Source organism: Saccharomyces paradoxus, chromosome XV (genome assembly GCF_002079055.1).
Source record: "Saccharomyces paradoxus chromosome XV, complete sequence".
In the NCBI taxonomy this organism is placed as follows: domain Eukaryota; kingdom Fungi; phylum Ascomycota; class Saccharomycetes; order Saccharomycetales; family Saccharomycetaceae; genus Saccharomyces; species Saccharomyces paradoxus.
Genome location: NC_047501.1, coordinates 947,674 through 971,949, shown reverse-complemented (window position 1 = coordinate 971,949; position 24,276 = coordinate 947,674). Strand labels below are relative to the sequence as shown.

The following is a 24,276-nucleotide window of genomic DNA, read 5'->3' as shown; positions in this document are numbered from 1 at the left end:
GAGGAGAATCACATACCCATTGCACTGAAATGTATGTTTTACATATATATATATTCATGCGTGAGAATTTGAGTTGGGAAACAGAAGTTTTAAAAGTTACAAATATATTGTATATAAGACATGTTACTGGTTGAGTTGAACGTAAATATTAGAACGAATTGGCACTGTCTAAAAATCCCTCGTAAATTTTGCTTAATTCATAATGGTAGCCGTGGACACCTTGGGATTCTAAAAATATAGGTAGGCGAACTCTTGTTCGTTCTGCGATACCTTTTAATCTTACAATGTCAGTTCCGTTCAATCCTGTTATTTTCTTGCTGGTTGAAGATGTTTCAGGGACATCTTTGCAATTATTATCATCAATTAAAATTACGAATATCCTGTCAAGGATGAAAAATAGTTTGAATAATTTGGATAAAGTATCATTAATTTCTGAGTCTTCCATGTCTTTAAATGTGAACTTTTCCACGTAATCGATGAGATCGTCCGCGATTTTAATTAAATAGGACCCTTGTCCGAAATAACTGGAATATCCACGTGTATCGTTTGAGCTTCGGGGGTCGGGGCAATGTCTTTTTTGTTCTGATTGAAGTAAATAGTCTGAGTTTGGGACGTGAGCGATAGAATACCAAATGAAGTCAATTAAGGTTTTTAAATCCTTCAGCAGTGGAGTAAGACTAGCATAGCCGTTTTTGATATTCAGACCCCTGGATTGAACAAATTTTCTTTGAATTTGTAAAAGCTGATCATCAACGTAAGAGATGAATTTGGACTGTTGAGACATTGACAATCTTCTCGGGTGTGAAATTCCATTGTGGTCATTTGGCAATAATTCACTCAGCTTTGTGGTAGACGAAAATGGGGAAGACACGTTGATTCTAGGTTGAAAGTCATCGACATCATCGAGCATCGTTACGTCGTTAATTGCATTGTTAGTTTCATTATAAACATCATTGAATTCTGGTGTGTGATACCTTCTTTTCTTATTACAAGTACGCTGCCATATAATGTTATCTATATTAGAATTTACGACATCACCTGAGTCTGCAGTAATATCTACATCTGAGTTTGGATCCAAGTTTAAATCGTCAATGTCCTTTTCATCTAGATCGTTCAGGTTGTTCAAGTCCAGTTGCTCATTCGGTTGAGCATGCAATGGCGTGTTTGGCTCGGACATCACTATACTGCGCTGCAACCCCTTATTTTTGTAATGCTTCCTTTCCTCGCCTAGGCTTGTAGTGTGTCTACGACAATTAATTTGTTGTTTATCCTACCCAACTTCCACCGAATCTCACCTGTTGTGGAGCTTTATGTTTCAAGAACCTTCAACATGGAAAGAGGACGAGGTTGTTTGTTCTTCCTGCATGATGCGCGCAGTGCCTAAGAAAGCGAGAAGGAAACAGTTAAGCCATTTTAAAAGGGGTATGGTCAGAGTACAACACTATGAAATATGATTGAAGGGCAAGTAGCATAAAATCGTGTCACTTACCATATGAGCAGAACAATGTTGCAAGAAGGATCCCGTGTAAATAAAAATATAAATATAGAAGAGTAAGTAGGACCTTCACAAAATTCATCGATAGCAGAACCTTCACTATCTTCGCTTATATACAGCATTCATTTGTTTATTTCTTATTAAAAAGTATTCCTTGTAATTCGTTCCTAGTCTATCAATATGTTCAAAACAAAAAACATGCCGTAGTAATTCATCCGGGGAAAAGAGGATCGATGGCGGCTAAATTTCGGCGGCTATTTCTCTTCTTTTAGGTATAAAAGGGGGAGGATTGACCAATTCCTTGCTTGCCTTTCTTTTGGAGTGTTTCTGTACGTCTCTAATTTCATTAAAGGACTAAAAATACAACAGAAACAAGGATAGAGTAATGAGACCGTTAATTAGCAGTAACCTTGCAACCGAAGATGATATACAGGCTGCAGCAGGTATAGCTCCTGCTCACTTGGAAGTAAACGTGGGCGGCTATAATACAGAACAGATAATACCTATAGTAAAGCACGAGCTCGTGAAAGTTGGGAGGAATGACAAGGAATGTCAACTCGTTTTAACAAACCCGTCTGTGTCCTCTGTCCATTGCGTGTTCTGGTGTGTCTTTTTTGATGAGGATAGTATTCCAATGTTCTACGTTAAAGATTGTTCTCTTAATGGAACATATTTGAATGGTTTACTTTTGAAAAGAGATAAAACCTATCTATTAAAGCATTCCGATGTTATTGAATTATCACAGGGAAGTGAAGAAAATGACATTAAAAAAACACGGCTGGTTTTCATGATTAATGATGATTTACAGTCTTCTCTGGATCCAAAACTTTTAGATCAAATGGGTTTTCTGAGGGAAATAGATCAATGGGAAATAACAAATAGAATAGTGGGTAATGGAACTTTTGGACATGTTCTGATCACGCATAACTCAAAGGAACGTAAAGATGATGTTTGCTATCACCCTGAAAATTACGCCGTAAAGATTATTAAACTGAAGCCGAATAAATTCGATAAAGAAGCTAGAATTCTCTTAAGACTAGATCACCCAAATATCATCAAAGTCTACCATACTTTCTGCGACAGGAACAATCACCTTTACATATTCCAGGATTTAATCCCCGGTGGTGATCTGTTCTCTTACTTGGCTAAAGGCGACTGTTTAACTTCTATGTCAGAAACGGAATCGTTATTGATCGTCTTTCAGATCTTGCAAGCGTTAAACTACCTGCATGATCAGGATATTGTTCACCGTGACTTGAAACTAGATAATATTTTGCTATGCACGCCGGAGCCGTGCACCAGAATTGTCTTGGCGGACTTTGGTATAGCTAAAGATTTAAATTCTAACAAAGAAAGAATGCATACAGTGGTAGGTACTCCAGAATACTGCGCTCCAGAAGTCGGATTTAGAGCAAACAGAAAAGCTTATCAAAGTTTCTCAAGAGCAGCCACCTTAGAGCAACGGGGTTATGATAGCAAGTGCGACCTTTGGTCTTTGGGCGTCATTACGCACATTATGTTAACAGGAATCTCGCCGTTTTACGGCGATGGTTCTGAGAGAAGTATTATTCAAAATGCAAAAGTTGGAAAACTGAATTTCAAGCTAAAGCAGTGGGATATTGTTTCAGATAATGCTAAGAGCTTTGTCAAAGACCTTTTACAAACTGATGTAGCTAAACGATTAAATAGTAAACAAGGTCTCAAACATGTTTGGATCGCAAAACACTTAAGTCAATTAGAGAGGTTATATTACAAAAAAATATTGTGCAATAACGAGGGTCCTAAATTAGAAAGTATAAACTCGGAGTGGAAAAGGAAGTTACCTAAAAGTGTTATCATTTCCCAGGCAATACCGAAAAAGAAGAAAGTTTTGGAGTAATCATTTATTCAAATTTTTTTTTTTAAAAAAAGCTGCGCGTAGTCCAAAATGAAAATGGTATTTGTGTAAAACAACGTAAATCGATTGTATGATGTTAAGTAATACTAGCTCTTTTCTACTAAAAAGAGCAAGAAAAAAATGATATTAGCGTACCAGGAAAGAACATGAAATTAGTTTTTAAAAGATGTTCGTCTACCCACATCGGTAAGCTGATTAAGGAATCTTTAACAACTCCTGAAATACTGCCACAGCTAGAGCGAAAGCCATCATCGCATAAACGTTTGCCAAATAACAAAAGAACTAACTCAATTACTGATAAATGGTTGAAGGATGCGCTAACAAGGAAAGATAAACTGAACGAAGATAAACTCCAGAATGTGAATTTACGACTAAATGTAGTAATGACTACTTTACAGAAGCTTCGTACAACTTATAATCCTGCTTTGTATTTTGCGTTGTTGAATCGCGTTGGGACAGGTCATATAAGATGGTTAAATAAAAGCGGCCGACAGATTGGTGCATTCCCATCTGGTCGGCTGCCTTTGGAGTTTTATCATGAGCTCTCTAATATGCTCTATAAAGTATCGCTTCGGCCCGTAAATGACAAACTTGCACTGGCTAAATTTTCGTTGCAATTATTGGATCGTTATTATTCAATTAAAGCCAAATCTTTTACTGGGAAAGACAGATTTCGGGCAAACACGAAATTTTTGAGAAATTGTGCCCTTTTAGTCATCAAATCCCAGTCGAGCTATTACTTAGGGATAATACAGCGGCTATTCGCGGAAAATTCGGAAGGTCAATTGTTAGCCAATTTATGCCAGCTAGCATTCTATGTGGAGACATGCCAATGGACGAGTGTAGTGGATATTTTACCCTCATGCGTATCTGATTCTGTCTTGAGAATCTCGAAGGAGCGCGAAAGAGCTATTCAACTCTTGGAGTTATTTCGTCCAGGTTTGATTAAAAGTCTAGAAGTAATGATAGCACAAGGTATGGAGAATGAAGTTTGTCAGACTTTGAAAAGTTTGTCCAAGTGGAACTTCCATTTTGAACAGCATGATTCTTCGAACTTGGTGCAGTTATGCCAGAACCATTCTTGCCTCAAAGTTATTGAAACCATGAGTAGATTGTCCCTTATTACCATTGGTATTGGACAATACGGATTGGAAAATTTACCATCCGAGGTGAGTTTGAAGCAGAGCATGCATATTCTATCCAAAGAGAATTTCGAACCTTTCAAGCATGATTCATTTCTTCAATCTCTGTCATTCAAATTAAGTGATTTGCCATTGAACTTGGGAGTTTGGAAACAGTACATTAAGGAGATTGATGACCAACTGCAGGCTGAGACCAAGCCACTTCCCTTAAGAGCTTTTTTCATTAATACTTTACTGTGTCACTTATCTGTGCGCAAGAATTTCGATTTTATGCTTTCATTGGTCGAGCACATGGTATATGAAAGAAAGTTATGGCAGCCATTATTACTCACAGAGAATATAGTTGGAAACAAAGAAAATTCCATTTTCCATTGTTTCTTCCATGGCGCCTCTCAAGAAATTTCTACCAAACTTACTCTACTAACATTGTTTAACCAGTTAATTAAAATTGATTATCAACTTAATGTTAACGATTTTCTCTCGATGTTAAGAGTCTGTAAAAACTACTCTGATTCTGATTTTTTCTATTTTGTTTTTTATAATTTGTTGATCACACACAGCCACAAATTTTTTCTTTTTGATAAATTCAGCAATAAATTTTCTTGGAGGTTGCCAATACAGATTGGAGATGCAATCTCTGAATGGCTATCCAGCCTAGAAATTGATATACAGGAAAATACCGATAGAGTTTTGCAGATAACAGATGACGTCAGCGAATGGTATGTTGAGGGTAAACCATTTAACTCGAAAAATCAGACCATTCAACCAATCAATATACCCAAACTGCGCAAAATTTTTGGGGAGCGGAAAACTCTATTTCATATGGATCCAGAGATTTTTCAGAAATGTAAAGCGAAAAGAGATAAAGAGATGCGAAAGGAAGCTTTATTTACCGCAAACGATGCGGAATATAACTTTGCGGCAGATGTATCTTATGCAAAGAGAGTAGAAAATTTATTTTTTTGCGTAGAGTCCGAACAAATGCAACAAAAATAATGATATGTAAAATGTATTGTTTACATTCTATATAGTGATATCAGACTCTAATATATCCGCCAACTCATGATTCTGGCAGGCCGCTTGTAGCGTTTGGAGTTGTCTGGTGGCACTTAACTCCAAAAATATCTGGAACATACTTTGCAAAGCAATATTTTGATTTATCATAAACTTTGATTTCGTTGCTGTGTATTCACGTTTCACAATAACCAGCAGCCTTTTCAAAATTGAATTGACCAGGTTGGATAGATTATTTCGGTCAGTAGTTTCTCTCATTGTGTAGTAACAGGAAATTGCCAAGAATGGAAGGAATTTGACGACGTTTACTCTCAATGTCACATTCTCTAATAAATGTAGGTTATAGAATTTGGCGAAAACACCTTGAAAATCAAAATCATGGTGCAAAACAACTAAACCAGATTCCATGATTCTAGTCCAAAATTTTACGCAATTAATAGTGAATTTGATGGTATCAAACCTCATACCGCCCGTTAATGGATCTTTATTGCAATCACATTTTCTTAATTCACCGATTTGTCTAGCACTCGGAATTATCCTGATTAAATCATGGCATAATTCCAACTGTTGCGAAGGAGATAAAGATCTAAAGTACACGATAAAAGAATCAATTGATGAAGTGAGCTGGGAGTCGGTAAAATGTATTGCTCCAGCGCTTACTACATATCCTTTCCAGAATTCTTTGCTTAGACCTTTTTTGTGATGGTAATTAAGTATTGAAGAGTCAGATAGCTCAGTGACTTGCGGTGCGACTGAAGTAAGTAATTGGAAACTTAGTCTTCTGATCTCTGGTACAGGTTCCGCCAGCAATCTCGTTAATTTTGGCCTGATGGTGTCACCATCCCCAGATAACAAGCCAGGATGTGCCTGTATAGCTTTTAAAGCCTGTATTCTTACTAGACGTCCTACGTCACCTTGTTGTGTTGTTGTATAATCATCGAGGCAGTTAATAATGATACTGAGAAATTTTTGGTACGAAGTCGACGGGAGCAAACTTATTCTATCCTCCCAATGATGGTCAACTTCATCTATCAGAACCGATTTGGACTGAGGTGTTAATAAGGGGAACTGGGAAAAGAAAAGAGAGCACATCCTTTCTTGATCGGGCAGATGACATATTGAGCGGCAAGCTAATTCGTTGCCCGATTTAATTAGTTGAGCGATCCTTGAATAGTTTAAATTGACGCATTGAGATATTATTCGCTGTACTAGAGGGATGAATTCGTTGTACAAGTTTAATTTCTTCTGTGGAGATATAATACTTACTAATTTCCAAAACAATTCTTGATTGAAATCATTTCGTCCTATCAATTGCCAGTATTTCAAAATGACAAAAATTTGAAATAATTCGGGCGAATTATCGTTAAATTGTCTTTTCCCTTGACCAGTTAGTTGGAAATTTATCTTATTTTGATAAATGTCGGTACAAATCTCGCTTGTTTTGGGGCAATTTACGTCATTTTCGAACAGTTTCAAGTGCAAGTACAAAATTTGACAGTTTTGTGTGATTGAATGGCCAGACTTGTTTAATATTACTTGCAATAAATCGGTTGAGTATAGTTTTGCCTTGATTAGTGGCACTAAATTGTAATCTATATTGAGTTTCATTGTAGTCAAATGTAAATTTTCCAGTAAATTCCAATTGGACGACCAATCAATGAATATGTTCCACACGCAAACAGTAGTTTTCAAGGTGTTTTCGGGGTTGAACAGTCTGTGAATTAGACCCGAATTTTCCTCGAACGATCTCGGTAAATCCTTCCAGTTTGCCTGCAATATGGATGCGATATCCGTTTGATTTAGCGCAAGAGATTTGTTGGATCTACCCAGTAATTCTTGGAGAGCAGCAAAACTCGAGTATCTGATTATTAATTCAGAATCGAAAAAGGCATTTATTAGTAAGTGAGACAATAGCGACTGTAGGACCCGTGACGACAAACTATTGCCATTGTTTGACCTTATTATTGACCAGATAATGAAACTTGTCGAATCCCTGATATGATGGCCCTTGATGATTTGAAAGTGGGATTGCTGGAAATGACAAGTTTTAGGGATGATCTGAGTCAATACGAGGTTGACCAAATCTATAGGGAGAATTTTAGCCAGCGCCACCTCGGCAATGATGAGGAGAGAGGTGTGCAACTCGTTACTATCAATGGAATCGCAAGAGGCCTGTAATAGAGAAACTGTATTTTCGATGGTATATTCGATGAGTTCGATAGAAGATGGTGGATCCGTCTGGTGGAGGAACTTGATAATCTTAGCGAAGGAGTGCGCCAATTTGAATCGGGTATCCGTGGAATTTGAATTGAGATGGTCTTGGAAAAATTCTATTATAGCATTTAGGATGTCGTGAGACCCACGATTGTACGAAATCTGGAATAATTTGGGTAGGAGCTTTATTGCGTCACTGGACAGCGCAACTTGTTGTAAGTGCCTTAGATTCTCATGCGAGAAGTAGGTGTTTGCAGTTTGTGATGACTGAATAAACAGTTTTAAAAACTGGTTGAGAAATGGTACATTTGACTGTTCCGGTTCCGGTAGCTGGTCAAACGCATGTGTGAAGTTTTTGAAATATAAAACGGCTTTAATCTTGTTAATCGGAGGTATGCAAATCGGATAGTTCTCGAACCTCGATGATACTCGAAGCGTTTTGCTGAATTTGTCTTTGAATGTGTAAGGTGAAAGCAAAATGACGCTAAGCCAAGAAAAATTTAGATAGACGCACAAGACATCGCTGAAAGAAGAAGGCGAAGCTTGATCTTGTAAATATTCTAAAATGTCGTTTAATCTAAAAATACTTGTATCTAATGATTTAAGGACTTTTGAGTGGGAGATCTTGTCAAGATTGTAGAAGAGCTCCGCAACGAGTTTTTGGTCACGTTTTGACATACAAAAGAACGAGTTCGTCAAAAGAGGCACGCATCTTGGTAGTATGGTGTCTAAAAGTGCCGGATCGTCTTGAAACTTATTGATCGCGGCAATTGTCTGTTGGTGCGTCTCTGGAGAAATGGTCTGAACCCCAGATTGTATCGAGCTCAACAAAGCCTGGATATTGTACATGTTTGGAGGGGGGTAGTAAGCAGGGCAATATGGTGACCGATGCGTGTGGGGCGCTCTTCCAAAAATACCAAAATCTTTTCCTTTTTTTTACTAGTAGAAGTGTTCTCCAGCAATCTTACCGTTCTTTCTTGATCTCTACAAAAAGTATCCTAACCCGGACATTATGTGACCATTTATTTAAGTTATTTCAATTTTTTTCTGTGCTTTTACAACGGAGATCAATTTCCGCACCCGCGCGCGATGAAGGGACGTCCGTCCATATTGCAACGTCAAGTGCCGCGCGGTTCAACTCCAGTCACAAGCTGATCACAATCGCTCGTCATGTCTACCAAAACCCAGGGTCCTAAATCTAAGAAAGCACAGCACGGCACAGCACAAGGCGGCACGAAGGGTGCGTGACGACAGCCGCTGTTTGCACGGCTTTGTTCCGGCAGCCCGGGTACCTTGGTTTCAACACGCGGCGCTCGCCGCGTGTTTTACCCCATAAACAGCACCAAAGGGAATGCCTTTTTTTTTTTCATTTTGGTAACTATGACGTTTGGGCGGCCTAGCTGGCTCGCGTGTGCCTGTCGCTTTTGTCGCTTTTCAACTCCCACCCGATATTTCTTATCAGAGGAATGGTCCGTTTTCAACCCCTCGCTATCATCGTGCCTGCACTCTGCCTATCGTTAACTACACCGGGTTTTATCTGCTTCACCCCTCCATCCAGTGCTGATAACAACAACCTTACAGGGCTAGGGCCTACGGATGAAATACTAATTATGTCTGTTTATGTACATGCCCCAATCTGAATAATCATGAATGCAAATACAGCATATCTCTATCTATGTACTGATATACACACATAAATCTATATGTATATACAAACATATTTATTTGAATACCCGTATACTAATGTATTTATATATATATATATATATATAAATATATCTATATATATATATACAGGAGTTGTGTTCTTTTCCTTTTCCTTTCCCTTTTTTCTTCCTTTTCACTTTCTCTTATTCTTGGCCTCTTCGAAGAATCACCATCAATGAATAAATCATGGTAAACATACTGCCTTTCCACAAGAACAATCGACACAGCGCGGGAGTCGTCACCTGCACGGACGACGTTAGCGGTAGCGGTAGCGGTAGCGGCGGCGATACCAAGAAGGACGACAATGTTGTCCAGGTAACAGAATCACCATCGTCCGGGTCGCGCAACAACCATCGCTACGACAACGAAAAAGATGACGCCATCCGCATGGAAAAAATATCCAAGAACAAGTCTGCGTCGTCCAACGGCACTATCCGTGAGGATCTGATTATGGATATGGACTTGGAGAAGTCGCCTTCCGTTGATGGCGATAACGAGCCGCATAAACTAAAACAAGGTCTGCAGTCGCGTCATGTGCAACTGATCGCGCTGGGCGGCGCCATCGGTACTGGTTTGCTGGTAGGAACTTCATCCACGCTTCACACGTGCGGCCCCGCAGGGCTGTTCATATCCTACATCATTATCTCAGCTGTGATCTATCCAATCATGTGCGCGCTGGGCGAAATGGTGTGCTTCTTGCCTGGTGACGGTTCTGATAGTGCCGGGTCGACGGCGAATCTGGTCACTAGATACGTTGACGCATCGTTAGGCTTCGCCACTGGGTGGAACTACTTCTACTGTTACGTGATCTTAGTTGCCGCCGAGTGTACGGCGGCTTCCGGTGTGGTCGAATACTGGACCACCGCGGTTCCCAAGGGTGTTTGGATCACGATTTTCTTATGTGTGGTAGTGCTACTGAACTTTTCCGCCGTCAAAGTGTACGGTGAATCCGAGTTCTGGTTCGCGTCTATCAAGATATTATGCATTGTGGGACTGATCATTCTGTCTTTTATTTTGTTTTGGGGAGGTGGCCCCAACCATGACCGTCTCGGGTTTAGGTACTGGCAACACCCAGGTGCTTTTGCTCACCACCTCACGGGCGGATCACTGGGTAACTTTACTGATATCTACACTGGGATCATCAAGGGCGCATTCGCCTTTATTCTGGGTCCGGAACTAGTCTGCATGACTTCCGCGGAATGCGCGGACCAACGTAGAAATATTGCCAAAGCTTCGCGCCGCTTTGTATGGAGACTTATCTTTTTCTACGTTCTGGGGACGCTGGCCATCTCCGTTATCGTTCCTTATAATGACCCAACGTTGGTAAATGCGCTGGCGCAGGGCAAACCAGGAGCAGGCTCTTCACCCTTTGTCATCGGAATCCAAAACGCCGGTATTAAGGTTCTTCCTCACATTATTAATGGGTGCATCTTGACCAGCGCGTGGTCTGCCGCCAACGCGTTCATGTTCGCGAGCACGAGATCGCTGTTGACCATGGCACAAACGGGACAGGCGCCCAAATGTCTGGGCAGAATCAACAGATGGGGTGTTCCATACGTCGCCGTTGCCGTGTCTTTCTTGTGCTCTTGTTTGGCTTATTTGAACGTGTCTTCATCCACGGCGGACGTATTCAATTGGTTTTCCAATATCAGCACTATTTCCGGGTTTTTGGGTTGGATGTGCGGCTGCATCGCGTACCTCAGATTCCGCAAGGCTATTTTCTACAATGGCCTGTACGACAGAATGCCCTTTAAGACTTGGGGACAGCCTTACACCGTGTGGTTCTCTCTAATTATCGTAGGCATCATCACCATCACTAACGGTTATGCCATTTTCATCCCTAAGTACTGGAGGGTATCTGATTTCATTGCTGCCTACATCACTTTGCCCATTTTTTTGGTTTTGTGGTTGGGCCACAAGCTGTACACTCGGACCTGGAGACAATGGTGGCTTCCCGTGTCCGAGATCGATGTTACTACGGGCTTAGTCGCGATTGAGGAAAAATCAAGAGAAATCGAGGAGATGAGACTGCCCCCCTCTAGTTTCAAAGACAAGTTCCTAGACGCCTTGTTGTAACACTTTATGAACATATTTCGATATCTCTCACGATACTAATATTCAAAAAATCTTCCTCCTTCACCGCGTTGGATGGGAGTAAAGACACATATAAAAGTATAAATGAAATGCACATGCATTCTCACATACATAAATTTTTGTAAAAAGCCAGTAAAAAGTTTTTCACTCTTCTCTTTTTCTCTTTTTTTCTTATTTTCTCTTTTTTTTTTCTCTTCCTTTCTCGTCGTATGTATTTAGCGACGCACCCTGAAAACAGGGGTAAAGTGTCATAACTTTCTAGAGAAAATTCATATAATATTAATATGCACATGTATATACAAATTGAGGAAAACATGCATAAAGCATTTTAACGCAAAGTGATAAAACGCCGTCATATCTGCTTTCTTCCTCTACATTCATTGTAAAATTACAACAAAAGCATTGTCGATGCCAGAGTCAAGATTGCAAACACTAGCTAACTTGAGAATAGGAACTCCGCAGCAACTTAGACGGACTTCCATAATAGGTACCATTGGACCTAAGACAAATAGCTGCGAGTCCATTACTGCCCTGAGGAAAGCAGGCTTGAACATCATTCGATTGAACTTCTCCCATGGCTCCTACGAATTTCATCAATCAGTGATCGAAAATGCTGTGAAATCAGAACAGCAATTCCCTGGCAGGCCGCTTGCCATTGCCCTGGATACCAAGGGTCCCGAGATCAGAACAGGTCGCACACTGAATGACCAGGATATGTATATCCCTGTAGACCACCAAATGGTTTTTACCACTGACGCAAATTTTGCAAACACCTCTAATGATAAAATCATGTATATAGACTACGCCAATTTAACGAAAGTTATTGTTCCAGGGAGGTTTATATACGTGGACGATGGGATTCTCTCTTTTAAAGTGCTCCAAATCATTGACGATTCTAATTTAAGGGTCCAAGCGGTAAACTCGGGTTATATCTCATCTCGTAAAGGTGTCAACTTGCCCAATACCGACGTCGATTTGCCCCCTTTGTCCGCAAAGGATATAAAGGACTTGCAATTCGGGGTCCGCAATGGGATTCACATTGTGTTTGCCTCTTTCATAAGAACTCCGGAGGATGTCTTGACTATCAGAAAAGCCCTCGGTTCTGAAGGGCAAGATATTAAGATTATTTCCAAGATAGAAAATCAACAAGGACTAGATAATTTCGACGATATCCTGAAAGTCACCGATGGTGTCATGATAGCAAGAGGCGATTTAGGAATTGAGATCTTGGCACCTGAAGTATTAGCCATTCAAAAAAAACTTATTGCAAAATGTAATTTAGCAGGCAAACCTGTCATTTGTGCAACTCAAATGCTGGATTCAATGACCCACAACCCGAGGCCGACAAGGGCTGAAGTTTCAGATGTGGGTAACGCTGTGTTGGACGGTGCTGATTGCGTTATGCTTTCTGGAGAGACGGCAAAGGGTGATTATCCAGTGGATGCAGTTAATATTATGGCGGCAACTGCTCTGATTGCTGAAAGTACCATCGCCCATTTGGCTCTTTATGATGATCTTAGAGACGCCACTCCCAAACCTACTTCGACTACAGAAACTGTGGCAGCTGCAGCCACGGCAGCAATCTTGGAGCAAGATGGTAAGGCCATTGTTGTATTATCCACTACAGGGAACACGGCAAGGCTGCTGTCAAAATATAGACCAAGCTGTCCTATCATACTAGTGACAAGACACGCAAGAACGGCAAGAATTGGACATTTGTATAGAGGTGTTTTCCCATTTCTCTATGAGCCAAAACGCCTAGACGACTGGGGTGAGGATGTTCACAGACGCCTGAAGTTTGGTGTTGAAATGGCGAGGTCTTTTGGAATGGTGGAGAACGGTGATACAGTTGTTTCCATCCAGGGGTTCAGAGGGGGCATCGGTCATTCCAATACCTTACGGGTTTCTACTGTTGGTGAAGAATTCTAGTGAAAATTAAAGTCCTTATTTTGTTTTACTTATTTTACTTAATTGTCCATTGTGTCAGTTATTTTTTTTTAATTTTTTGTAATAGCCGTGCAAATGTTATAGGTGATATACGCAAACTGCGTGCTTACTGTTTGCCATAATTTTTTTTTGGATTCAAACTTCAAAGTCCATGTCAAGTTTACGCACAGTCTGGTAAGTATGTTTATTTCTGTTTAAAAGTGGAATTATATCATTGAGTAAGATCCTTTCCCACGTTTGGAAGCCAGAATGATCCTGATTTAAAGAGGCACGAAGATTCAATTCCCTTGATATTAGGTTCGATAAATGAAGAACTAAATGGACTCTATTAGAATCACAAAGTTTGATCAAATATTTCACGAATAATTTAACATCTTTCTCATGTGGCCCCCCATCACCCAAAGTTTCGGCAACCCATTGTTTCACCAACTGACAAATCTTTTTGAACCGTGTCAAATTTTGAAATTTGATTGGCTTGAAAATACTATTGTGGCCCATGAAATGAATTTTTTCGTTTTGTAAGCTCTCTTCTCTCCTTTTTATCTTTTCTTGTAGGTTTCCTAACTTCGTCCGTTGGATTTTTTTCTGAATTCTCAAATCATGCCTTACTTCTGCTCGAACCTGGGTTGGTAGTTCACTCATAAATTGTTCTTCCATAGTGCTGGGCAAATCATGTGCTTCTGGTCTGGGAATGGTAATTCCTTTCTTTTTAGAGCTCAATAAGCTAGAGTCCAACCCAGATTCTTTTCTCATATAAATTCTTTTCTCGAACTCGTTATTAATGTCATTTTTTACATCATCTGGTAAGCTCTCGAAAGCTTTGTTCGTCACTATTGTTTTAAATGGTAGCCTCAGTTTCAGCTGATTATTATCCGGTCCCACATCAACCAATTTGTTAAATTGTAGAGCAAGGCCTCTTAATTCCTTTGGGGGGCAGCCTAATGTTCGATACAAACTTTTCATTTCGGTAGCAATAATTCCAAATTCGTTTGTCGGAATGCCTAATCTGCTGCTACGACTGAATGAGTCACACCTTCCCATCCCCATATATTTTGGAGGTTCAATAGGGGCATCTTTACATCTTCTCATCAGTTTTAATGTGATTTGTGACGTTGTTTTGTTGATTTCATTCAATTTTTTCAAAAGATACTGACAACCTCTTTCTATGAATAAGTCTACCTGGGTGATATTTCCAAACCTGATTCCCCAATTGATATCGATTGATAATGATTTCCTTTGTAAGACTTCTTTGGGATCGTACAGTATTTTCAAGCTTTCTTCATCATCTTGGCCTTGTAATGCGAGATGTATCTTCATACCTAACTTGGAGCCGACGCTCGCCTTCAAGGTATCTAAAGTGTATCTTTTTCTCAAATCATTTAAAGAATGTGGACTGTGAAATGTTGATTCTAACCTTGAAAGAATAGAACGCCCAACTCCAGGCAGATCGTCTAATTTGAAATTACACCAGAATTTCTCCGATAGATCACTCTTAAACGTGATATTGTAACCATTTGGTTTCGCCACTTTGAGAGCTAGCCTTGCTAATACAAGAGAATCGGAACATCCAATACTCACCGTACAACCATCTGTTCCTTGGAAAACTTCTTGGCGTATTTCCTCACACAGCTTCGCATTTAAGGTTTTAGTATTATGAATATCATCAGAGATTACCCTTGCACAAACAGCTTCATCAATTGATATGGGTAAAATCAAATTGAATATGTTCAATCCTTTGAGAGTACTGTAAAATGCTTCCGATTTTAACTGAAATTGCTCAAAATTATACGGTAGCGATGTTAGTTTGATCCCATTTGGCAACATCTTTTCTGCTTGAGACACCCACATTCCATTTTTAATCCCATATGACCTTGCCACATAATTGCAACTAGCTATATCAGAGTTTTTAGTACCATGGCATACCACTATAGGATCCCTTTTGAAATCGCATGATGAGAAGCAAGCACTTCTACATAGGTATGCAACGGTTGCGAAAAAACAGTCAAAATCGATATGGAAGATAGTATAGGTGTCCTTATTCGTAATTTTGGTGTACCTGTTGATGTGTTCATTCAAAAATTTATCTTTTAGGTTGGCTTTCCATGCGGAGAGATGATGTAACCTCGAATGGGCAAAATAGGAAGTAAGGAAATTCGGATCATCACAAGCAACTATTCTTTTCGATTCCAAATTATTGAGATCTGCTAGTGACGGCTGTTCTACTGGCAACAATGCCCAACCAACATGTGTAGGTCTTTTATGCAGAGTAGTCTTTGAGGGCAATGGAATAGAATTTACGGTTTTACAATTATCTAGTTTTTTTTGCTGCTCATCAAGTTTAGACGTCAACGAGTAATTTTGCCAGGGCACTAATCTTGCTTCTTTGATGCTATCAATTATCCAATCCGGACTGACTACTTTGTAATTTGCAAATTCAATCCTTTTCTTTAATGGTAAATTGGAAGCTACTATGTGAGTAACCGTTTTTTTTGAAGACAAGTAGTGTAAAAACTTTCCGCCATGTAAAACTATCATCTCATGTAGTTGCAATCTGCCAGGTTTTGTGTAGCCATTTATATAGATGACGCAATTTTTGAATACTTTACTGCTTTGACTGGAAATTTGATCTTTATATTGATCTCTTAACATTTGGTCCTGCAGGCTTTGTCCTTGCGCCTTGTCCTGGAAATAATTCTCCCTAGTATAGACAGTATTTTTGTTAACATCTTCATTATTGCTACCACTTTCTTGGATCTCGGTAACGCTATGAGCTATGGGTGAATCTTCGCTACAGCTAAGATCAGCATGTAAATCATCACAGCTGATATGCTCAGTAGTAAATCTTGGAGTCCCTGCAGTTAAATTAGAATTGCTCTTATTGGTTTGGGACAGTTGATTCACATATTCAATTAAGGAATCATCGCTTAACGTAGATAGGAAAGACCTCGCATTCAAGCCGCCAGTTCTTCCAGTTAAGTGCGAATCATTGAAACTTGACTGAGTAAAACAATTTTCTTTATCAGGTGTTTTCCTATTTATAGAATATTCCAAATCGCTGTCCAGCAAATCTACAACCTCATCATATTCACCCATCGCTGGATATGTTTAGAAATCCAGTATCGATTTATTTTTGAAAAAATCTGTCAACTTGTTACTTCTTTAATAGGGAAATCTTCAGTTAAATTTGTTTAAAATCAAGAACCAGGTTTTTAAATTATGCCAAATAGTATTGGTGCTCAAAGGTTGCCGTAAAGTCTAACTCTATATATCTCTGAATCAATATTCAAGTTGATGCGATGTGCATGAGCATTTCACATTTTTCATGATTTTGTTTTCTTCTTTGCCTGCGTTTTTCCATCGTTGCCTCTGTTGAAAATTGATCCGCTGAAGAAAAATATAAATAAAACGAGGACATCAGCAAATTGATAGTCAATAAACGTGATGAGTAACCTGCAACAATCTATATCAACTCAAAGACATTCATTTCAAAGGAAAGAGGAGTTGTTGAATTCCAATCTGGTTTACAGATTGGATCACAGCTTCTAATATATTTTCATTTTTATTTTTGAAGTAATTAAAATAGGTGTGGATGTCAGGTCTGGGGTGAAAGCAAATTATAGGGAAAAATCGTAGCAAAGGCTCAATACCCTGAACTCTATAGTGGCCTTCAACTGATATTTCTGAACACGAAATTGCAAGGATATTTGAATTTTTTTTAATTGTGCTAACCAGAAGCTATCACGGTTTAGGCTCATAGTAAGAAAATTATTTAGTTGTATCGGATAGCAACGTCGCAATAGCAGTACAGTTTTTTTGAGCAGACTTGCTTTTTTTTTTTTGGAATATATGTCGGTACAGTAATCTACTATTGCACTGATTATTCATGTCAATAAAATATTACTATCCACTCTCTCAAGATTATCAGAACAGGGATTAATTATCGTCTGCTGATTACTGGCATAACGAAGTAGGATTTGTGAATGGGCAAGATATAAAACAAAAACTGAAATGTTTTGATATTATGTAAAACCATTAATTTCCTCGCTTTAGACCGTCATAGAATTTACGTGTGGTTGATTCTTGTTTAATCAATATCATTGTTACTTTATTTGAATTCTGCGGTACCGCACCTATTGTCATCTGTACAAAAGAACGCCAGAAAGAATCAAGATAATTTTTGTGTTTACTCCACTTATAATGAGCGCCAGTGATATATAAGTGGCATAAAAAGAACCCTAACTGAACGCATATAGTACCATTATCGTAAAGATTAGTTGCACTTGTCAATGCGACAAACACCATCATGCCTATCATTATGTTTCTCTTTTTCCGCTGCATGTTTCCAAAGTGCTATTGGATCTAACGCTTCAATTATGAAAACGAATAAGCCCTCAATCATTTTGGGCTAATTGTTATATTGTCCAGCGAACCTAATGATTAAAATTCAGAGAAGTCTTAGACCCAACCCGATTGATCAGAAGTTGACACTATAAGAGCTGCTGTTCATAACTGTTAGTTATAGCAATTGTTCATCACTACATACCTTAATATTGGTTGAGATGCAACCAGGAGCCATTTATTATTTGCAAAGTATTCAATTGCTTCGTACATGATAGTGAAACAAGGTAAACGATGTGCCAATATGCTCGTTCATCATAAAGTGTGTTTGAGGTATTACTAAAAAAAGAAGCAGACGCCGGTTACATTCGAAAGGGCGTAGACAAAAAAACCACCACTACAAAGCAGCTAAATGCGGTGACATAGAGTATATTGTTGATACTAAGTCTTTAGCTTATAATAATAACCAAAGTGAAAGCGAGGTCATCTTTTTTATACTATATAAAAGAATATGTGACGGAAGTGCGTCTCAATCTTTTTTAACTTATGCTAGTCGGCATTAATGTGACAAAAAAAGTCTATTTATCTCATGTTGATAATGGTGTTACAAAAGTTAGGACGCTTTTAACAATAATCATTTTTTTTTTGTATTAGTATCTTTGTGCATAAGAGTCAAAATTGATCGAATGAGTTCAATGAAAGTGCAAAAAAGGGGCGAGCTGGGAATTGAACCCAGGGCCTCTCGCATGCTTTGTTCCTTCTGTTTTATCAGAGGGATCGCCCAAAGCGAGAATCATACCACTAGACCACACGCCCGCGTGATTTGTGGATTTGTTGCATCTCAAAATGGTATAGAACAGCATTACTAGATTTACCAACCTAGATATAGAACGTACGAAACTGTTGATAATTAGAGGTTAATAGTAGTATTAAAGAATAAGTATGGATCTTCTTATACTATATAAGAGAGGTATATAAATGTTGGAACGAGTAGTAATTAATAGTGGCATTGCTATGGTAACAATCTAATGCTTACATCGTATATTAATGTACACCTCTTATACGTTTAAGTGTGATTGCACCTATTGCAGAAGGAATGTTAAACGAGAAGCTCAGGCAATACTGAAGCTGAGTTAAAGACCTATTAGTTGAACATGATATGGTAGCTACATATATGAGGAATATGAGTTGTCACATCAATGTATAGTAACTACAGGAATCACTATTATATCGATCATAATTAATATGACCAATCGGCGTGTATTTTAATACTTCTCTTATATAGTATAAGAAGACCAATACTTATTTCTTCATTAATACTATTATTAACCTCTGATTATCAACACCAACATTATTGATCTTTAGTCGGCGTACAAATACCACGTACCCCGGACCCTCTCTTAATTTTCATTTTTTAATGTATCTAATTAAAGTATTTTTTGGGCCGCTTTTGCATCCCGCGTAGCGCAGAGCGTAAGCCATAAGTAACGTAAAATAGTGAATCTATTTAAAAGTTGAATATCTATTACCAAATTTGTACCACCGGTAACTTTTGTCAATTGCCGAATGCTACCGGGTAAACTCTCTTCTAGAAGACCTTTAAAACTGAAATGGCTCTTCGAAATCAAGGAATGCAACTAAAAGGACACTAGTAAGTATTGCTCAATAAAAAATTGAATCAGCCTACTATTTGTAAGAAAAATATTTGCTCTCATCCACTAGTCCACAGCATCATCCTCTTTGAGCGGCTCAAGGCGGAGACAAGAACATGATGATATATTGAATTCGAGGATATCAAATTATCACGAGGCGGTTATATGGGAGTTTAGATACTCAGTATTTAGGTATAAAAGAGATCTGTTATTCTTGGCAGGATTGCTCTGAACAAAATGGGGCCATGGGAGTTGTAACCTAATAGGCATTTGCAACCCAATTGTGGGATATAAAGAAGTCTTTAAGATTAAATGCAGATAACCTTGATGATTTGCGTATGCTTTATCTCATGCGCGTTTCCGTCAGCGCCTGCCCAGTAATATGATTCCCTATCCAAGTAACAAGAGCGACAGATAAGCGCGCTTGTATTCATACTGCTGCTACGCCTGTTTTTCTGTCTGAAAAGCGGACGTGCATGCAGCACAGAAATATGAACAGCTCTTGGGATACAACTTCTAAAATGAAAAATTTTCGGATTATTGGTGAAGCAAGTCCTGATCTTATCGTTTACTTTTTCACATTCTTATCAACAGTGGGAAAGACTTTAAGAAAAAAAGGAACCTATCTACGGTTTACGTAAAAAATGCACTACCCGCATTTGCCACGTTCCCTGCTTGGTCTAACATTAGGGGTCGAGCACGAAACAAAACCTATTGCCATCACGTGCAAACCCAGCAATGATCAATTTAGCAACGCTAAATCGGCATATATGCAATGCTGATCCTGCAACATTGTTGAACACAGGGGGGGGGAGGGCGCTAATACGACTCAGACTGGCACGCCCCAGTTATAAACCAGAATTTTCGTTTATGTTACAAACACGTGGAAAATGGTGAAATAACCATTCTTGGATGTTCTATTATGTCAAAGCAAAAAAAAGTCGGCGGAATAAACATGTCTCAGTCTTGTTTGGGAAAAGAGACATCACCACACCCTACCAAATGCGGTAACTTCCTTTAACCGCAACATCTTAAAACCCATTCACCCTCAGTTGTGCGCTGCGTTAGGCGGTACTTACCGGATCTGGCAGGCACTGCATGGGTAAGAATAAATGACGCACGCATCTAAATGTGCGTGCTACACCCAGCGGCATCCCGGAAAATCCTCCTTTTGAAACCGGAATAAACTGACGTTGACTTTCACCCGCGGGGACTGCTTAGCCCAGTTCCGGCTTTCCTCAAGCCCTTTTGGAGTGGGATTGGGCTAGCTTCAATTGCGCTGTTGCTCCCCTAACAACGTGGCCTCTCTCCATTCGGTAAGGAATTATAATTTTGTTCTAGAATGTTCATGCTGCTGCGGTAGTTTCTTACCCTAGTCGCAATTCATTGTGCCCACGTACGAACCGTACAATGGGATTCTTGCTCTGCGCACGTTCAGAGCTCACCAAATAACAATTTTCATTTTTAATTTCTTTTTTACGGTATAGATGATACCGTGTCTGCGACATTTCCATTCTTAGTAGAACGCAAAACGCAACGTTTGCTATTAATTTTTTCCACCTCTGTTACCTTTTTTTTCTCACCTCAACAATCAAATGTACTTATATAAACTTCTTTTGTTATCTCCAAACTTTAAACTTATTTACATCCTCTTTCCCTTCATATATCAATTCATGAGAAAGCAAACCTATCTTACTTACATACTTATTTTATATTTCCCAACCATCAACCTTTATTATTTACATATTTCTCTTCTCTCATTCTTTCTTATTAAACGTAAACCACCAAAGCAGTCCCAATCTAAAGTCTCTTTACTTTGCTATTTTTTTTTTGTTCACTTCAATAACTTTTAGTGCAAAATAAAAATAAAGACAAACAACATACCATCATATCTATTCAAGTTTAACAATTATGAACTCTATTTTAGACAGAAATGTTAGATCTAGTGAAACTACTTTAATTAAACCTGAATCTGAGTTTGATAATTGGTTGTCGGATGAAAATGACGGAACTAGTCATATCAACGCCAACAAAGACTCATCTTCAGTCCTTTCTGCATCTTCCTCCACATGGTTCGAACCATTGGAAAACATTATTTCCTCTGCATCTAGCTCTTCGATAGGCTCTCCCATCGAAGACCAATTTATTTCTTCCAACAACGAGGAATCTGCTCTTTTCCCAACGGATCAATTTTTCAGTAATCCTTCTTCATACTCGCATTCTCCAGAGGTTAGCAATTCGATAAAAAGAGAAGAGGACGACAATGCCCTTTCTTTGGCTGATTTCGAAGCAACTTCGTTGCAATTGATGCCCAACATGATAAATACTGATAATAATGATGATAATACCCAACTTAAGAACGAAATCGAGCTAAACGACTCATTTATAAAAACAGGTCTGGACGCCAAGGAGACGAAAAAGAGGGCTCCAAGAAAAAGACTAACACCCTTCCAAAAGCAAGCTCACAATAAGATCGAAAAACGTTACAGAATAAACATCAACACAAAGATTGCAAGACTACAGCAGATTATCCCATGGGTGGCAAGTGAACAAACAGCTTTTGAAGTGGGTGATTCTGTAAAAAAGCAGGATGAAGACGGCACGGAAACTGCCGCTGCTACTCCCCTACCATCTGGCACAGCTACAAGCACGAAGCTTAATAAAAGCATGATCCTGGAAAAAGCTGTTGACTATATTCTATATCTACAAAACAATGAACGACTATACGAAATGGAAGTTCAAAGATTGAAAAGTGAAATCGACACTTTGAAACAAGACCAAAAATAAAGAAAGCCTGCTTAAACGCCAATATTATAAAATTACGATAGAAATTCCTTTCTCCTTTTTTTTTCTCATGCGATTTTTTTTCTTGGTGAAACACTTTCAAAATCAAGCCTAAAAAAAATAAAGCTGCGTCATAACAGACAAGAATACAAGCAAAAAAAAAAAAGAAGTTGGAAAAAACATTCAAAAAGATCAAAAAAAAACAACCCTCCACCAGAGAAAGGTGATAAATTCATGATGCGTTTTCATATCTTTTTCTTTTCTATTTCGTATTATTCAGAATTTTCTAATTTTATTCTTCCTTTATACACATTAATGACGCGTGGTTCATAACCAAGAAAGCACAAGACATGACAAAATTCCGTCTCAGCTACAGACGGATATGTATGCCAAAACCGAAAAAATAAAAAAAGTGATTTTTTTATTTCAACAAACACATACACCTTAATGATTTATACGAACGAACTCTTTTCTCAAAATTTTTTCATTTTACTTTATTTACCTTATTACGGTTTTTTTCTATTCATTACATTCACAACCCGTTATTATGTCACGCCATAACTAAACTAAGTACGAAACATATATTTTCAGCATTATATTCTTAAAGAAGTTTTCTTGTACCTTTTCTATTTTCCCCTTTGATGGACAATTTGCTCGGAGCAAAATATCGCTCGGCCGGGTTTTATTAACAATAAAAAAATTTCACTGCTCCAGGGGAGGTTCGAACTCTCGACCTTCAGATTATGAGACTGACGCTCTTCCTACTGAGCTACTGAAGCGAGCAAAAGGTCAGTAATGTCATGGTTGAAACTGGGTAAGCTAAGTTGATAGTAACAACTATGTCGCAGATGAAAAAAACGCTAGCGATTACTTAAGAGGGTAATTGCCAATTACATCTGAAACGACCGAAGACACATTGTCTCTGAGATTTGGGTGAATAAGAACAAGAGTAAGTTTAGATCTGAAGTTCCTTTAACACTTGGATAAGCAAGTTCGCTACGTGACATACACTATCGGAAAAAGCTAAAACTTCTGGGAACGAAGAACGCTTCAAAAAAGAAACTTCGAGCGACGTCCAAAACAAGCTAGAATACGCTCCCACAACTATTCTGCGAAGCCACCAGAGGGACTACATGAGAATTTGTTGGAATGAAATGCTAATATCATCTGTTGACTAGTATTCACGTTACTAGCATATCATCGCATGCGGTGCAAGAAGATGACATAAAGACTAAGAAAATGTCATCAAATTCAATGGAAGCTGAAATGCAAAGATTGAGAATGTAATAGGATAATGAATGACAAAGTATAAAAGGAAGGAGGATAAAGTAATATTTTTATGTAGAACTATCGATTCCCTTTTGTGGATTCCCGTATCCTCGAGGAGAACTCCTAGTATATTCTGTATACCCAAATATTATGGCCTTTATCAACAATGGAATCTCAACAATTATCCAATTATTCACCATCTACTCATGGTAGCGCGGCGCTTCGGCTACTTATAAGGAAGTCCACACAAATCAAGATCCGTTAAACGTTTCGGCTTCCAAAATAAAAGAATACGATAAGGCTTCCACTAAGGCTAACTCTCAACAGACAATAACACCTGTTTCAAACAGCTGCTCCAGAAAAGCATCGTTAAAGATATGAATAACCTTGACCTATTTTTTCAAACATTTTTGTACGTGATTTTGACGGTGACGTTGGCGGACGCAACACCTACCACGGTTAATCAGGCAGCAATAGATTACAGCGGAATCCTCTCAGCTCAACAACTGTCTAGCTTTGCAGAATGTTTGTCCTCTAACAATGTATCTAAAGTAGCGTTAGAGCTCCTAGGGTGGAGCCGCAGTGAATCTGAGGCTGTAAAAAATGTATTTATAGCTTGGTGTGAGACCGAGTCTCCCAATGATGTCGATGTACCAGATTCTGTTGCCGCGTCCGTACGGTCCTGCTTTCAAGCGTTAAATATGACGGCAGAAATAACAACGA

General features: G+C 38.8%; 8 protein-coding genes and 2 non-coding genes across 10 annotated transcripts; 5 read left to right on the top strand and 5 right to left on the bottom strand.

The window, feature by feature from the left end:
* Nucleotides 1-148: 148 nt before the first annotated feature.
* On the bottom strand, nucleotides 149-1,177 carry TFB6 (TFIIH complex subunit TFB6; the record flags this gene model as incomplete). The annotated part of the gene is made up of 1 exon (XM_033913568.1): nucleotides 149-1,177. One exon carries the CDS (start codon nucleotides 1,175-1,177, stop codon nucleotides 149-151), a length of 1,029 nt encoding a protein of 342 aa, XP_033769459.1.
* A 703-nt stretch (nucleotides 1,178-1,880) lies between these two features.
* Nucleotides 1,881-3,374, top strand: MEK1 (serine/threonine protein kinase MEK1; the record flags this gene model as incomplete). The annotated part of the gene is made up of 1 exon (XM_033913567.1): nucleotides 1,881-3,374. The coding sequence occupies one exon, from the start codon at nucleotides 1,881-1,883 to the stop codon at nucleotides 3,372-3,374; it is 1,494 nt and encodes a 497-aa protein (XP_033769458.1).
* A 164-nt stretch (nucleotides 3,375-3,538) lies between these two features.
* Nucleotides 3,539-5,530, top strand: MNE1 (Mne1p; the record flags this gene model as incomplete). Its single annotated transcript, XM_033913566.1, has 1 exon — nucleotides 3,539-5,530. The coding sequence occupies one exon, from the start codon at nucleotides 3,539-3,541 to the stop codon at nucleotides 5,528-5,530; it is 1,992 nt and encodes a 663-aa protein (XP_033769457.1).
* Nucleotides 5,531-5,557: 27 nt separating this feature from the next.
* Nucleotides 5,558-8,611, bottom strand: CIN1 (Cin1p; the record flags this gene model as incomplete). Its single annotated transcript, XM_033913565.1, has 1 exon — nucleotides 5,558-8,611. One exon carries the CDS (start codon nucleotides 8,609-8,611, stop codon nucleotides 5,558-5,560), a length of 3,054 nt encoding a protein of 1,017 aa, XP_033769456.1.
* A 1,044-nt stretch (nucleotides 8,612-9,655) lies between these two features.
* PUT4 (proline permease PUT4) lies at nucleotides 9,656-11,545 on the top strand (the record flags this gene model as incomplete). The annotated part of the gene is made up of 1 exon (XM_033913564.1): nucleotides 9,656-11,545. The coding sequence occupies one exon, from the start codon at nucleotides 9,656-9,658 to the stop codon at nucleotides 11,543-11,545; it is 1,890 nt and encodes a 629-aa protein (XP_033769455.1).
* Nucleotides 11,546-11,971: 426 nt separating this feature from the next.
* Nucleotides 11,972-13,492, top strand: PYK2 (pyruvate kinase PYK2; the record flags this gene model as incomplete). Its single annotated transcript, XM_033913563.1, has 1 exon — nucleotides 11,972-13,492. One exon carries the CDS (start codon nucleotides 11,972-11,974, stop codon nucleotides 13,490-13,492), a length of 1,521 nt encoding a protein of 506 aa, XP_033769454.1.
* Nucleotides 13,493-13,645: 153 nt separating this feature from the next.
* REV1 (deoxycytidyl transferase) lies at nucleotides 13,646-16,603 on the bottom strand (the record flags this gene model as incomplete). Its single annotated transcript, XM_033913562.1, has 1 exon — nucleotides 13,646-16,603. One exon carries the CDS (start codon nucleotides 16,601-16,603, stop codon nucleotides 13,646-13,648), a length of 2,958 nt encoding a protein of 985 aa, XP_033769453.1.
* Nucleotides 16,604-18,559: 1,956 nt separating this feature from the next.
* SPAR_Otrna20P lies at nucleotides 18,560-18,664 on the bottom strand. The gene has a single exon. It is a non-coding gene; the product is annotated as a tRNA-Pro (tRNA).
* A 2,747-nt stretch (nucleotides 18,665-21,411) lies between these two features.
* Nucleotides 21,412-22,287, top strand: TYE7 (Tye7p; the record flags this gene model as incomplete). The annotated part of the gene is made up of 1 exon (XM_033913561.1): nucleotides 21,412-22,287. The coding sequence occupies one exon, from the start codon at nucleotides 21,412-21,414 to the stop codon at nucleotides 22,285-22,287; it is 876 nt and encodes a 291-aa protein (XP_033769452.1).
* A 703-nt stretch (nucleotides 22,288-22,990) lies between these two features.
* SPAR_Otrna19M lies at nucleotides 22,991-23,063 on the bottom strand. Its single transcript has one exon. It is a non-coding gene; the product is annotated as a tRNA-Met (tRNA).
* Between the last annotated feature and the right edge of the window lie 1,213 nt (nucleotides 23,064-24,276).